This window comes from Emys orbicularis, chromosome 1 (genome assembly GCF_028017835.1).
Source record: "Emys orbicularis isolate rEmyOrb1 chromosome 1, rEmyOrb1.hap1, whole genome shotgun sequence".
NCBI classification, from domain to species: Eukaryota; Metazoa; Chordata; order Testudines; family Emydidae; genus Emys; species Emys orbicularis.
In genome coordinates this window covers 230,109,069-230,125,382 of record NC_088683.1, presented here as the reverse complement: position 1 = coordinate 230,125,382, position 16,314 = coordinate 230,109,069, and the positions used below count along the sequence as shown (strand labels likewise).

The following is a 16,314-nucleotide window of genomic DNA, read 5'->3' as shown; positions in this document are numbered from 1 at the left end:
GTCATAGGTAACTCCTCAGCTGTAAGTAGTGAGGAAAAAAACACTAGGGACTTAGACTGCTGTAGCAGGGACAGAATGTTCCACTCTGTGGAATAAAAACTGCCCCTCAAATCTCTACAGTTAGGGGTGACTGAGCAATAATACACTGGGGGCAGATCCTCGGCTGATGTAAATTGTCTTAATTTTGTAGAGGAGCACAATGGAGCTAAGCCAATTTACACCAGCTGGCAAGGAACAGAGTTCCTGGTGTGGAGATTTGTTATAATGAGTGCTTTTAGAGAATAGGTGTGCAGTTCTTTTTTCTTATGGTACAAATATTAGTCTGTTTATGTTTGTAGATGTGGCATTAGTGCTGTTTGTATGGCACTAACTAATGTTTGTGTAGCTGAAGCTGTAAAGTACATTAATGGTGGTATTATTATTGGTAGTATTATTATATATAGGAATAATAACACAATTTCCATGACATATTAACCTCAGTAGGAAAAAACCTAACCATACATATCCCTTGTCTGTGGCATTTATTAGAAAGGTAGAGTGGTTTCAATGATTGTAGCAGCAGGAAATAATTATCCAATGATCACAATACAGATCCAGCCAGATCCACGTAAACAGAGGCCTGCTGGGATTCAGTCAAGACTAGTAGGGTTGCCAACCCTCCAGGAGTCCTGAAGTCTTCAGGAATTAAAGATTCATCTTTAATTAAAGATTATGTCATGATATGAAACCTCCAGGAATATGTCCAACCAAAACTGGCAACTCTAGTGAGGAGACACATACTTAGAGAGATCTAAGTATTGTAGTGTCCTCAACAGCCTGTCTTCTATTCATCTCCGGCCATAGTTTTTAATTCTGGCAGTTATAACAAATTCACAAGAGCAAAATTTAAATCAATCAGACCGCGCATTGGAGGGAGTCAGTTAGCCACTGCTCATGAAAAGGGGTGAGACTAGGAAGTGCTCTCGGTGAAACACGACGGAGTATTGTACGTGTAGCTATTATCCTGCTTCTAAGGCTACGGCAGGGACTACACTGGGTCAGGTTTCATTAGCCAGATTCTTGCCTTGTTCAAATTTGAGAAAATGTCATCGTACATAATTCAGTTGGACAGAAGTTTATTGGCATTTAGAGTCAGTGGGCTGGGGAGAGCTGGGTGCAGCTCACAGGAGAAGATGGATCATTTGGATCTTCCAAGTGGCTAGTTCAACACTAGGCCAGTCCCCTGGCACAGATTATAGTAGCCGTGTTCTGAACTATGCTGGCTGCCTGTGACCCTCCCGGGCTGTTCTAGCAGCCAAAGATTGCCACGGGTAGGGACATTCTGGCCAGGCCCCCTTTGAAAAGTCCAGAAAAAAGGATTAGTGTTGAAGCTGTTGTAGCAGCTCTTTGCCACCCAATGGGGTGCCCTAGGGAGGGGGAATTGGGAAATGGCTAGCTGAGCTGGCTTTAGGGCAGCTTTGTACTGCTGCAGCACTGACTGAGCATCCAGCCCTATGTTTTTACTGCTTTCCCGGCTTAGACTACGTATGGTGCCTTAAGAATGGGTTTTAAAAGAGTAATTGATTTTGTTTAAAATCTCATCTATGATTTCTTTGTCCTGGCAGAGAATAGGATCCAAGACACATAGAACTCAGGCAGGCATCCTGCATATGAGGTCATTAGTGGCGTCTCTGTGATTCTCTGTTTAATACGTACAATGGGTACAGAACAGTTCAAAGTCTGAACAGTAGCATAGGTCAGTCTCATTCATAGTTCCAATTGAATCAGCAATCCAGGCTTTTTCCTCTGTGCAAATTGACAACTTGGAGTGCTTGGCACTGACAGTGGTTCTCGACTAGCATCAAATTTTATGTGATTGAGTCTTCAAAAGGCATGTTCTCCTTTCTAAATGTTGGCCTTTATTACAACCCATGAATCATCTCTTGCTTTTTAATCCTTTGTGGGAATTTCTTTAGGCGTTTTTCAACTGAAAAATGTCAGTATCACACAATAATTAGGGATATTGAATTTGAGAGTAAACTAGGGTAGCAGCGCCAACAAGGTGGTGGCTAGGTTTGTTACTGAGAGCTGAATGGTGCCGTACAATGGACACTTCAAGCTGCCATTGAGTTGAGGGGGTTTGTGTGCTTGTGTATGTATGTATATAATGGCAGGATCAGACCCTTAGAGAGAGAGAGTGTGTGTGTGTGTGTGTGTGTGTGTGTGTGTGTGTGATATGACAGGATCAGACCCTTAGTTTCACTGCATGGATAGCAGCGAGCACATTGTATTAAGAGCTTCAGTTAGGCCCTGCTTCAGCAGGATACTTAAGCTCATGGCTAACTGTCAGTATTACCACTGAAGTTCTATTTGAAGTGAATGAGACTACTGTGACCCAGGAATTTCTTAGTGCCAACTGGTAAGGGGCACAGAGGGGGTGCACGTGGGTTACAGGAATCTTCTGCCCTAGCCCTGAGCCCCCCGCTGCACCCCAAACCCCTCATCCCTGGCCTCACCCCAGAGCGCTCACCCCCTGCCAAAGCCCTCACCCCCGGCACCCCAACCCTCTGCCCCAGCCCTGAGCCCCCTCCTACACTCCAAACCCCTCAGCCCCACCCCCGCCACACATCACCTCCATATTGGTACACATAACAAAAGTCATTCCGCACATGGATGTAAAAAATTAGAGGGAACATTGATCTCAACCAGGCTTGGTTGAAAATGCTGGAGAGACCTTTAGGGGAGAAACTTCTTTAGACAGGAGGTTAACCTAACCTGTTAATTAGGTTTAGTCTCTAGAAAGAAAGCATGTTATGATTTTGTTTTACAATAAACCTGGCGATCCTGAGTGTATTGTGACTTTGGGAACGGCTGACCTGGTAATTAGGCGAGTGTCCAGTGGATAAGGGGCGGAGCGCTGCAGGGAATGCTCTGAGGACTCAGAGGTTGGTGTGTGCCTATTGCTACCTGTCCAGAGAAGGCAAGGCCTGTGGAGACTGGTAGGCAGTGCTTGTGCTGCCAGAGAGCTGATCCGCAGCAGGCACAGAGAAGACTGCTCCATGCTAATCATGTCTCAGGCGCTCTCTTTCTACTACATCCCCCAAAATATGTGGCATTAGTAGCCACGGGAAGCAAATACGTTGATTCCTGTACTTTTACCCATCCATGGGTCTGATCCAATGTCTTCCCACTGATTTCAGCAGGCAGCCTCCCGTTGGCTTAATTGTGCATTAAGTTAGGGACAAAAGGAGCCCGACCGTGGTTTTCAATATTATTTCTGGACATTCAATATTGTATAAAAGTGCTTTGGGGCAATATATCACTAGCTGCACAGCAGTCAATGTGGATGTGTCTGCAGATATTTTTGGGTAGAGACCATTTTGAACCTAGTACTCAGCTCTGAAGAATGTTTACCTGTTGAACAGGTGATCCAACAAACAGGATGCTATAATGCTGAGTGACAATGAAAAATTTAGAAAAAGCCTTCAAGAAACTTCACTGAATTTGTCTTTTGGGGGTAGAAATCGCATCCAAATACTGCTACCAGTTATGCCACAAGAGGTTGGCCTTTATTACAAAATGAATGTTATTATGATCAGTCGATGTGATGCTGATAGCTGATCTGCTTGTGCATCGGGAAAATTGTGATTCGCCTGGTTTAAGCTTAACTCAATTTTTCACAACTGTCTGCAAACACGCTAAAATGTCCTGGTGCTGATGACAAAGCCTGAGGGGATGAGTTTTGCCTGCAGGGGAGTAGCATGAGCTCTGCAGTATGTGCCATTCAGTACAATCATTAATAATACGCATCACAAGGGACTGCACATGCCAGTCTCTCGGTTAGTTGGAAAAAAGTTGATATATTGGCTACTGACAGAGGGAGGAAAAGATAAATTCATAGACTAGCAGGTGGACATTAGACAAATCCCTACCATGCCTGAAATACCATTTGACCCATCATATAAAAATGCCTAAGTAGAAGAGCAGAACTAATTGCCATTGAAGTCACAGATATCCTGAGGCAGATCTTGAGATGGAGACAAGAGGTTTTTTAATTAATTATAAACCACATGATTGATTAAACATCCTCAGCAGAAATCTCTAAAGAGAAGTGGAGGGAGAAAGTGAGGGGGGCGGGGGGCGGAAGAGCTGATTCAAGCTCAAAAGCAAATGAGAAGTCATGCTATTTCATTCTCTAAAAACTTTGTGCTCACAGACCACACAAATATCATAACATACTCTGCATCACATTACGAATGGCGTAGCCCTAGCACAATGCACCAATTAACTACTACAACCCTGACATATAACAATATGAATACAGGCTTGTATTACCTCATGTATAGAATAGCTTCCTATATAGAACAATTCTTCTTTGAGTGCTTGCATTTGTACATGACACTGTAAGTGTATGCATGTCATACACAGTGTGCTGGAGAGTTTTCCCTAGTGACACACATGGGGGTGCCCCACCCACTGGCAAGCTCCTTGTGCTCTGAAGTGAGGGTATAAAGGGCAGCGTTACCCTGCCCTTCCTTCTGTTCCTTCTTACCATCCATGGTCAGAGCACTGGGGTTCCTCACAAACAAAGTTCTCTTCGATGTAGTGGGTTTTTTCCCATTGTTTGACATTCAAAAAAAAATCGTATGTTGCTTCTTTACTTTTAATTTTTTTAATTCTACTTTGTTTTTTCTGTCAGGAGGGCCTCCAGGCCCCTCCCAGTACAGAGGGAGTCTATGCCAAGGTCCCTGGGGTCTAAACCTTGTCTGAGCTGCAGAGAGGCAATGCCTATTAGTGACCTTCATTCACGCTACCGCAAGTGCTTGGGTGATGCTCACTTTGGAGCTAGATTCTCCATTGTCATGGTTTTAATATCAGGTCAAAAAAACAGAGAGGAATGTCTCATTATATCCTTATGGAGGTCACCCTTAGACCAGCATCAGAACCCTTCAGTCATTGAAAGGTTGTTCCTTGGCGACTCCTTCCCATATTGCTTCCCCAGCCCTGGCAGCAGACCAGAGCCAGAGGAGATCCCCACCACCAGGGCCATCTTCTTTGAGTCCCAGGACTCTGGAACAGCCCCAGACTCAGAAGCTTAGGAAGAAATTGGTATCCAGTTCTTCAAAGTCCAGAAGATGGGACTCCTCTACAGAAGGTTGGTCCAGTACCTGTGGTAAAGTGCACCCTTCAGCTTTGCACTCTCCAGTTCCAACTCACATGGACACACCTGAGCCATCAACTCCAGTGTCCTCTCGGGGACTGTTGAGACTTGCTACCACATCATCTGCAATGGCTCCATCATCCCTTATTCCAGCAGGTCAGTAGCCCATGTCTATTCCAATACCAGTGGCCTGTGCTGCTGCCAGAGGCTTGTTGTGCCTGTCAGTACCACCGTCACCCTTGCTCTGGGCCCAGGACCCTTGTCAGAGCTCAGTGCAGCCATCGGTACCAGAGTACTCTAGTTGGGCACCACCGTCCTCAGGCCCAGTACTTACTCACTTGTCTGGTTCAGTACCAGTTTCTCTACACTGCATGCTGCTGGTAGCTGGGAAGCTGTCTATGCTTCCTCTGGTACCGCATGCTTGATGCAGATCCAGATGAATCACCAAGAATCCCATCCTGGCCATGCACCACCCTGGCTATTAGATTACTCAGATTCGTCACTGGAATTTGAGGTAGAGTAGGATATCCCTGTACTGACAGTCTAGAGCTCAGTCCTGTTCCCATACTCACCACTGGGATTCTGAGAGGGCTTCAGCCAGGTACTGGGACACTTCGGTCAGGCATGCTTGGGGCCCAGTGCCATATGAGTCCCTTCAGTGGCTTCACTGGTTGCCCTCAGGGATGCCTCCTGCAGCTAGATCTACTTCAGCACTCCCCCGTACAAATAGAACTTTCAGGAGGGAGCTTTCTCCAGCCCATACCAACAAACCAGTCGCTGTCAGTACTGATCAGCCTTTGGACTTTCAAAACTCAGGACTTGCCTGAACTGGTGCTGGAGCAGCAATCTGCCCTGGTACCACATAAGCAATCTTGGAAATTGTCAAGCTTTACCTTCCTGGCAGGCATCATCCTCATCTCCTGATGAGGCCCTGGTATGCATTCTCCCTGGTACCGGATTACCTTAAGGTACACCAGGAGCTCCTGGGCAATCTCCCTGGGGATTCAACTGGAGATTGTGGAAGAGAATACTCACAAACTTTTTGATATTCTCCATCCCACAACACCAGGGAAGGTGGTCCCTGTCCATAAGTGTCACAATTGGGCAAAACAATTTGGCAAATACCTTCCTCCATTCTGCTCGTGGCCAAAAAGAATGGCACATAAATATCAGATTCCATTCCAATGATTCAGGTACAGGCCACTGTCTGTCAGACGCTCTGTCTTCTCAATATCCTGGGCCTGATACTGAGCAATCTTTAGTGAATATTCAGATGATAGAGCTCATCAGGGCAGTCCTGGATTTGATCTTGGCCAGGGCTTTCCTGCCTCTTTCCAGATTTCACACTATATCAGATCTCTGTGCATCCCTCAAAAACCGTCCTCAGACCACTGTGAAGAATTCTCCCAGACTCAGGTCATGTGGTAGCATGTTACCCCACACACCAGGCTGTACATCAGAGCTTTGCAGGTATGGCTCAAGTAGGTTTATCACCCTCATATTCATCATCCAGACAAGTTAGTGTGCATCCTGGATAGCATACTATCATCTCTGACCTGTGGGATGAGTCAAGACAATTTGTGCAGGGGAGTTCCATTCTCCCATCCTCCACCCTCTCCCTACCATGACTGGTAATTGATGTCTCAGCTATGGGTTGGGAAGTGCATCTGGGCAACCTTTGAGCCCAGAGTTTGTGGACTGTCCACGGGGCCAGGTTACACATAGAAGTCCTCAAATTGAGCACAATGTTCTGTACATTCAGCAGTTCCTGCCTCACATTTGGGGCAAGACTATCCAGGTGCTGAACACCACTACCACAGTCAGACAGCCTTGTCAGGAGGCAGCCAAGTTGTAGAACTGGTGCATTCAGAGCTTGGTCAGTCTCTAGGCAACACACTGCCAGGGGTTCGAAATAGCCAGGTGGATTGTCTGAGCAGGTCCTTCAGTTTGGACAATGAATGGTCCCTCAACACAAATGTTCTAGCATGGTATTCAGTGAAAGGGGTTTCCCGTCTGTAGATCTGGTTGCAACTTGACAGAACAGGAAGTATCCCCACTTCTGTTCCAGGGTGGGACACACCTCAGGATCAATGTCAGACAATGTCCTGTTTCCATGGAACAAAGAGCTCTCTGATTCTCAAGCTCAAGCAAGATCAAGGCAAGATGATCCTTATAGCTCCAGCCTGGCTGAGACAGATGTGGTACACAGAGTTCTGCAAATTGTCCACTCATGAACCTTTATTGTTACCAATAGCCAGAGATCTCCTGACACAGAATCTCGGCCCGGTGCTACACGTTATGGCATGGTTCATCAGTGGCTGAATATAGAGGAGTCACATTGCTCAGTAGCAGGTCAGAAAGTGCTCCTTAATAGCAGAAAGCCATCCACAAGAGCTACTTACTTGAGTAAATGGAAGTGTATTTCCATCTGGGCCACCTCCCATAATTCTGGGCCATTTTGTGTACCTTTAGGAGTCAGATCTAGCCCTTAGCTCCATCAGGGCGCGTCTGTCAGCTATCTTGGCATTTCACTCTTGCACAGATGATTAGACTGTTTTCACTTGCCCAATCACTGCCAGGTTCCTTTAGGGTCTTGATAGATTGTAGAGACCCAACACCTTCTTGGGATTTAAATCTGCTGTTGTCTGCGCTTATTGACCCTCCTTGTGAGCCTTTAGCATCATGCTCATTTAGAATCTGTGAGCAGATAGCCTTCTTAGAGGCCATTACCTCCGTCACAAGGATGAGAGAACAGAATGCATTGGTCACAGATCCACCAACCACAGTCTTCTACAAAGACAAGGTTCAGCTGAGAATATACCCCAGGTTCCTCTCAAAGGTGGTGGCCAATTTCCATTTGAATCGGTTTATTCACCTGCCAGTTTCCTTCCTGAACCACATACACATAAAGACAAGCGGAGGCTCCGTACTTTGGACATTCAGCAAACATTGGCATTTTACCTAGATAGAACAAAGCCTTTTGGTGTCTCTCCCCAGCTTTGCCTCTTTTATTGAACGTATGAGAGACCACCCCATTACAACTCAGACACTCAAAATGGATCACCAGCTGCATTACAATGTGCTATAATGGAGCAATGCCTCCTGAGAAACGCACAGTGCACTCGACAAGAGCTCATTCGAACTCAGCAGCATTTGTGGCACAATCCCAGTTATGGACATCTGTAGAGCAGCGACATGGTCTTCGATTCCTACACTCACCAAACACTGTATGCTGCATCATAGGAGCATGCCAATGTTGGGAAGCAGTCCCTCTTCTGATGAGACTCCCTGCCCTGCCTCTTGGGGTAATATCTTGGGATTCACCTAAAGTATAACAGGCATATGCAAGCACTTGAAGAAAAAAATGGTTACTCATCTTCTCATAATTGTTGTTCTTCAGGATGTTTGTAGGCATGTGTCCATTACACGACCCACCCTCCTTTCCTGATGTATCAGAGCCTACTATTGGTTCCGGTGTGAAGGAACTGAAGCGGGGAGGGGACAACTCCACCCTTTATATCCTTGCTTCAGAGTATGAGGAGCCCAGCAGTGGGCAGAGCCACCCATATGGGTACCACTAAGGAAAACTCTCCAGCACCGGTGCATGTGATACACAGACACCTAAAGTGTAATGGACATATACAACACACCTCGAAGAACAGTTATGAGAAAGTGAGTCACCATTTATGTTTTATTCTATGATGACCACTTAGCCCCTAACTCCATAAGGATTCATTTTCCATATAATTTTTTAAAAGGGGATTGGGCAAATAAAAATATCTAGATTTTAAGTATAGAATGGGATAGAAATTCCATTATCATGAGTCTGATTAATAGAATAATACTGTATAAAACCTATAGATATTATTTCCTAAATGCCATCTCTTACTTCTAATTTATACTTTAAATATATTTATGAACTGTGAATTTTTAAATGCACCGATTTCAATCTGGAGTTCTTTTTATATGTGGCTATTTTGTTATATGGGTTTTTCATTCTACATATGAGCTTCAAATATATTTTGCTTGTGTGCTGAATTGGAAATTCAAACTTTTAAAAAAGTTTGAAATTCTGGAAGGAAAAAGTGTACAGAAACACAAAATCTCTTATGCATATTTACATAATGTAGCATACAATTTCTTTCTTCATAACTTGTCTTCTATAAATTACCACATGCTATTTAATCTGGATACAATTAATTATGGACAAATGGAAATTGTGTCCTAGACCAAAACCTAAGTAATTAAAATAGGTAGAATGTCTGTTACAATTTTGAAAACACAAGGTCTGAGTTTCAGAAGTGCTGTGTACCCTCAACTCCAAAAGAAGTCATCAGCAGCTTTTACAAACTCTTTAAGCAATATCTAGTCTAGTTTCCTTGAACAAGACTGAATGAGGTTTTATACTTGCAGTAGTAGTATCATGGTGTTTATGCTTTAAAAGTACACTCATTTATTTTACTTCCTCTTAATGCCATTTGTACACATACATGGATTTCAGAATATCTCTGTACATGTTCAAAATCAATACACCAGAAATTGAATTAACTGGTGACAAGTTGAGCTGATTGCAAAATTTCAGAAATGTGAAAAATGTCAACCAGCACCAGTTGAAAACCATTGTTGGGATTTTCGAAAATGAAAAAGGAAATCAGTGAAAGATTGGACAAAGATAAATTTGACCCAGTATGACTATTGTTCAACATCATAGTTAGTAACAGTTCTTTCTCTTTGCTCTTAGGTATAAAGCGATAGTGAGGCCAATGGATATCCAAGCCCCCCATGCGCTGATGAAGATTTGTATGAAAGCTGCTATGATCTGGATTTTATCCATGCTGCTTGCCGTTCCTGAAGTTGTGTTTTCTGACTTGCACCCTTTCTATGACAGAGATACTAACAAAACATTCATCAGCTGTGCCCCTTACCCACATTCTGATGGGCTACATCCAAAAATTCATTCAATGGCATCATTTCTGATCTTTTACATCATTCCTCTATCGGTCATTTCAGTGTATTACTACTTCATTGCTAAAAATTTGATCCGGAGTGCTTACAACATACCTGTGGAAGGAAACATACATGTTCAGAAACAGGTATGAATTTATTTTTATTTGAAAGTACATTACCCTCGTGGATGTTGGAATGACATGAAGTTTGTACCATGTATAGAGAAACTTAGGCCTGGTCTACACTGGGGGGGTGTCGATGTAAGATACGCAACTTCAGCTACAGGAATACCGTAGCTGAAGTTGACATATCTTATTCCGACTTACCTCCCGTCCTCACAGCGCGGGATCGACGGCCGCGGCTCCCCCATCGACTCCGCTACCGCCGCTCGCTCCGGTGGAGTTCCGGAGTCGACGGGGAGCGCGTTCGGGGATCGATATATCGCGTCTTAACGAGACGCGATATATCGATCCCCGATAAATCGATCGCTACCCGCCGATACGGCGGGTAGTCTGGACATACCCTTACACTGGGAGAGTGTGGATCTCTGTTTCCATTTAGTGGCTGGAAATGTGTGAATCTACTATTGCTTCCAGCTAAGGTATCCACTTAAGGTATGTTTAAACTGGAGATGGACTAATTTCCAGCTCAGGTAGACATACCCTTCATAGCTTTGATCAAGATAGAGGACTAAAAATAACAGTATCCATGGGGGCACAAACAGTGAGCTGGGCTAGCTGCCCCGAGAACAATCCTGTCTGAAACCCTTGACATGTACTTGGGGAACTAGTTGCTTGCACCAGTGTGGCTCCACTCGTATTTTTAGCACACTAGGTTGATCAGAGCAAGCACAGGTATGTCTCCTCGAGCTGGAAATACCCTTCCAGCTCCAGGATGCTGCTACCCTTAGATCTTGTCTAAATGAGAAAGTTACACTTCTTTAACTTGAATTGCTTTTAAACTGTTTTAAATTAGTACAACCCCCGTGTGGACTTTCCTATTTCAGTTTACATGTGGATTATTTCAGTCTGCCTTAAACTGATTCCTACTTGATTTCAAGTAAACTAACGTAAGCCATGATTAAACTGAAATAAGTGTCAGTACAGGGGTTTGCACCAGTTTCAATAAATCAGTTTAAATCCTCATCTTAAATTGAGCTGGTGCAACTTTCTCATGTAGGTAAGCCTGTGCTACTTTAGCTCAATCAGTAGAGGCCCATGCTTTTATGTTTTAGGCTCTAAGTCTGCTGTTAGCCTGAGTGCGCTCAGTTGTATAAACAATGATTATACCCTCTGTCAGTAACATATCTGAACTGAATTTCTTGAACCTTTAGAAATTTTCCCATCACTCGTTATCAGGTAGCACCACATGGGTGGAAAGATGTGCTTTCAGCATATTAAAAAGGACTTCTCTTACATTACTTTTGAATGTTTATAAGTCTTTCTCCCACCACTCCCACCTTTCTGCCTGTTTGATGACTGATTTGATTACCCACTAAAGTGCACTAGAAGTATAAAGAGTCACTTCTCGTCTGTCCTTTCCCCTAAAGGTTTGTATACAGCATTATAAAGATAGCAAAAAGTAAGTCTGCTCCAGCACAGTCAGTCAATGATTTCACTCCTGCAGTGCATTCAATAGTGATAGGTCTCTGTCTTAGATAAGTGATATTGATTTCTTTATTGCATTGTTTCCTTTCTTCCTAGTGCAGATGTGGGCCCCAATAGCTTCAGTATCAAATTAAAGATACATTAAAATATATATGTACAGTTCACTCATGGAGAGATTTATCCCACAGGGTTTAATTTACAGTTAGATCTTTGGGGACATTTGACTGTCATCTGGTACATGTCAATCTTTTCTGAATTCAATAGCTAATTTTCAGCTTATGCAATTAAAGGAACACAAAATAAAGTCATGACGTGCTATGCCAATGTTCTGTTGCCTGCTTCGTGCTTGCTTCTATCATGGGAAAAGATCTGCTTTTTGTGACCAGCTTAATTCTCAATTTACTTATAGTGCTTTGGGATTTGACTGTCTGACTCAAATCTTCCATGTGAGTAATGAGAATATAGCATTTGCCACATTGGATCAGATCACAAAAAGTATCAAATCTTGCAGTGGCAAACAGTACATAATGGTTGTTCAGTGCTATACATAAGGGGTGTGAAAAGGAGTGGCTGATCAGACTTTGATACACTTTATAAACATTTATACCTCAAATGAGACCCATCTAACTCCTTCAATTTTACGAGGATGAGAGCTGGGATTCTGAATATGACTACTCAGCAAAAGCTGTGCACAGGCTAGTCTATACCTGTGTTTCTCAACCAGGGGTACGTATACCATTGGGCAGGGGAGGGCAAACTACGGCCCGCGGGCCAGATCTGGCCCGTCAGGGCTTTCAATCCGGCCCACGGGATTACCAGCCCCGTGGCGCAGCGGAGCTAAGGCAGGCTCCCTGCCTGCCCTGGCCCCACGCCGGTCCTGGAAGCAGCCGGCACCACGTCCCTGAGTGGGGGGGCAAAGGGGTCCATGTGCTTCCCTCGCCTGCAGGCACCGCCCTCCGCAGCTCCCATTGGCTGGGAACGGGGAACCACGGCCAATGGGAGCTTTGGGGGGGGGGGTACCTGCAGGCAAGGGCAGCACGCAGCAGAGCACCTGCCCCACCCCACCCCCAGGAGCCAATGCCGGACATGCTGGCTACTTCCAGGAGCAGCGCAGGGCCAGGGCAGGCAGGGAGCCTGCCTTAGCCCCACTGCGCACCACTGCCACCATGGAGCCACTTGAGATAAGCGGCGCCGGGCCAGAGCCCGCACCCCAAACCCCTCCTTCACCCTGCACCCTCCACCCTGCACCCCAACCCCCTGCTGCACCCCTCCTGCACTCCAACCCCCTGCCTTGAACCCTCTCCCACACTCTGCACCCCCTCCTACACCCCAACCCCCTGCCCTGAGCCCCTGCCGCACCCTGTACTCTGCCCCCCTCCTGCACCCCAACTCCCTGCCCTGAGCCCTCTCCTGCAACCCGCACCCCTCCTGCACCCCAACCCCCTGCCCTGAGCCCCCGCCGCACCCTGTACTCCGCACCCCTCCTGCACCCCAACTCCCTGCCCTGAGCCCTCTCCTGCAACCCACACCCCTCCTGCACCCCAGCCTCTTGCCCTGAGCCCCTTCCTGCACACCGCGCCCTCCTCCCCCACAACCTGCACTCCCTCCTGCACTCCAACCCCCTGCCCCAGCCCTACATTCATGGCCCTGCATACAATTTCCCCACCCAGATGTGGCCCTAGGGCCAAAAAGTTTGCCCCCCCCCCCCGCCCTTGGGGGTACGCAGAGGACTTCCAGGGAGTACATCAACTCATCTAGATATTTGTCTAGTTTTACAACAGGCTACATAAAAAGCACTGGTGAAGTCAGTACAAACTAAAATTTCATACAGACAATGACTTGTTTATACTGCTCTGTATGTTATACACTGAAATGTAAGTACAATATCTATATTGTAATTGATTTATTTTAGAATTATATGGCAAAATGAGAAAGTAAACAATTTTTCAGTGATAGTGTGCTGTGATACTTTTGTATTTTTATGTCTGATTTTGTAAGTAAGTAGTTTTTAAGTGTGGTGAAACTTGGGGGTATGCAAGACAAATCAGATGCCTGAAAAGGGTACAGTAGTCTAGAAAGATTGAGGACCACTAGTCTATCCAAGCTAGCAGGTAACAAAAGCAGTGAAGACACCACAGCAACAATTTGAGAGCAGATAGTGAGAGCCCAGCATGGACCCTGGGTATGTAACCAGCTTGCTAGCCCATGCTGTGCTGTCTTCATTAATATTGTTGCCTACGCCAGCTGGAGTCAGGCATGGGTAATTGAGCCCGTGCACAGCTTTTGCTATGTAAGCATATCCACAGTTTGAGCTCTCACCCTTCTCAACTGAAGCAATCAGAACCGAGCCCATTACTCTGCAAGGGCCTGCATGTGCCCAGCTGCTGCACGAATATGGAAGAGCGGGGTGGCCACAAGTGGTGTTCACAACTTCAAGACTTACATGCAGAGCAAGTGGAGCTAGCGGCAAGAGCCACTCTAAGCAGGGTGGGGAGGAGGTAGGGCATGACCACAAAGCAGTGTGCACACAGCAGCCTCTTAAGGCAAGTGGTAGTGCACTGTCTGTGCCAGCAAGTTCCAGGAGGCATTGCCTCTCCCATGATGCAATACTGTCTAGAGGTTCCCTGTGTGGAGCAGCTGTGTCTTCCTCTTTTGGATGGTGGGTCCCTCTAAGGTCTTGTCTACTCTAGGAAGATAGATATGTTTGTACAATGAGAGAGAGTGAGAGAACACATTGTATCACCCTAGTGCAGACTGGGCAGGTTGTAGCTTTACTTCGATTTAGCTGCTTGAGGTGAATCCTAGGGTCCCACTCAGGATTTCCCCTTAAGGTTCACCTTCACCCTCTAAATCAATGTAAAACCACAGCTTGCCCTGTCTGTGTAACACGTTAACTATCATGTGGTAAAAATACAGCTTTTCCTAGTGTAGGCCAGGCCTCAGGGCGTTTGTCCTTTCATCGCACCTCGGCCTTCTCCTATCATGGTCTGAGCTGGAAGATTGGGACAGTCATTTCTGAGATAGGCCCTGTGACAAGTTGTGGGTTCTGTCTGTGCAATTGATGAATGGTGGATGATATTATTAAATTGTATCATGACATTTCTGTGTCCCAGAAAGCCTATATGTATGTGGATCCATCAATGCTGACAGAACATGCAGCTGGTACTCACTAGATGAAGGACAATGGGGAATACTTAACATTAATGATGGTTGTTTGAGCATACAAAAGTTAACCTAAAGAGTGACTGTAACTTAGGGGAAAGCCATTTTTATCCATCTTCTCTGAGGGGAGGGTTTTTCTGGAGAAAAGTTACCAAGCATAGAACAAAGAAACCCAGGTGAGTAGGAGGGGTTTAAATAAGGAAATATACAAAAAGCCTGGAGGAGGAGAAAGGAAGGTTACAGGAGCTGGGGAAGAAGACTCCATGAAGGAGAAACAATGATCCCGCCTGCCGGCATTATATATGTGTATGTATACCACATGGCCCCAAGTGGTAACATATTTGCGCTCTGTGCAGTATGCTAGGTAGCCCCTACCATGGCTAATAAGTTGCTGATTCTTGGACTTCTATAGACCATGCTGGGGTTAGTGATACTCAGTCACTGAGCATTAGTTGACCTGAGTTTTATCTTTAGGATAGAGGAGATAATTTAGTTGTTTGGTTTTTTACTTTTTGGGCAGCTGACTCACTCAGTGATAAAGTCCTGTCCAGTCCAGACTCCCCTGCATTCACTGTCTCATTCCCCACTCCCCATCCACTCCCTTGTGACAGGAAAAGTAATTAGCTTCCAATTTCCCAGCTGTTGCCAAAGTGAGGAACATTTGCTAATCTACCTTTCTCTTTGTTCTTTTCAGATCGATTCACGGAAGCGTCTGGCCAAGACAGTGCTGGTGTTTGTGTGCCTCTTTGCTTTCTGCTGGCTTCCGAATCACATCATCTATTTATACCGGTCCTACCATTATTCAGAGGTAGACACCTCAGTGTTGCACTTCATCACCAGCATCTGTGCTCGAATCCTGGCCTTTGCTAACTCTTGCGTAAACCCTTTCGCGCTCTACTTGCTCAGCAAAAGTTTTAGGAAACAGTTCAACAACCAGCTGTTGTGCTGCAGAACCCGTCTCCTCATCAGGTCCCAAAGCATGGGCAGAAGTACCACTCGAATGACCTCCCTCAAGAGCACCAACCATTCAGTGGCCACGTTCAGCCTCATCAACGGCAACCACATCTGTAACGAAGGCTGTGTATAGGGCACATGGCAGGGACAGCTTTGGAAACGGTTGCGCAGTGTAGATAGCATGGCTGCCTGCTCTGCTTTGCTGGGATAGTGAGTACCATACATGCATAGAGAAAGCAACTGCATACAAGAACTTCCAGGTACTTTAGGGCCTGACACCGTCATAGTGAACACCTCATGTGATGTGCTGAATGCCTTTATTGCCCACCGATTTAACGAGAGTTGAGTGCACTCAGCCCCTATAAGATTAGGCCTTCATTGGCTTGGAATCAAATCTTGAGGTCCATAGTTTTGCCTCAGTTCTGACTCAGGCAGACTCCAACTACAGTCACATAAAAACGGTGTAAGGGATTCAAGATTTGTCCCATTGTTTGCAGAAACAGC

General features: G+C 45.5%; 1 protein-coding gene across 1 annotated transcript in view; it reads left to right on the top strand.

The window, feature by feature from the left end:
- The window catches only part of GRPR (gastrin releasing peptide receptor), a 38,054-nt gene extending 22,111 nt beyond the window's left edge, over nucleotides 1–15,943 (top strand). Inside the window, exons 2-3 of the mRNA XM_065423650.1 lie at nucleotides 9,882–10,233; nucleotides 15,551–15,943. Of these exons, the coding sequence (XP_065279722.1) occupies nucleotides 9,882–10,233; nucleotides 15,551–15,943 (745 nt within the window). The remainder of the gene's footprint in view (nucleotides 1–9,881; nucleotides 10,234–15,550) is intronic.
- The last annotated feature ends 371 nt before the right edge of the window (nucleotides 15,944–16,314 follow it).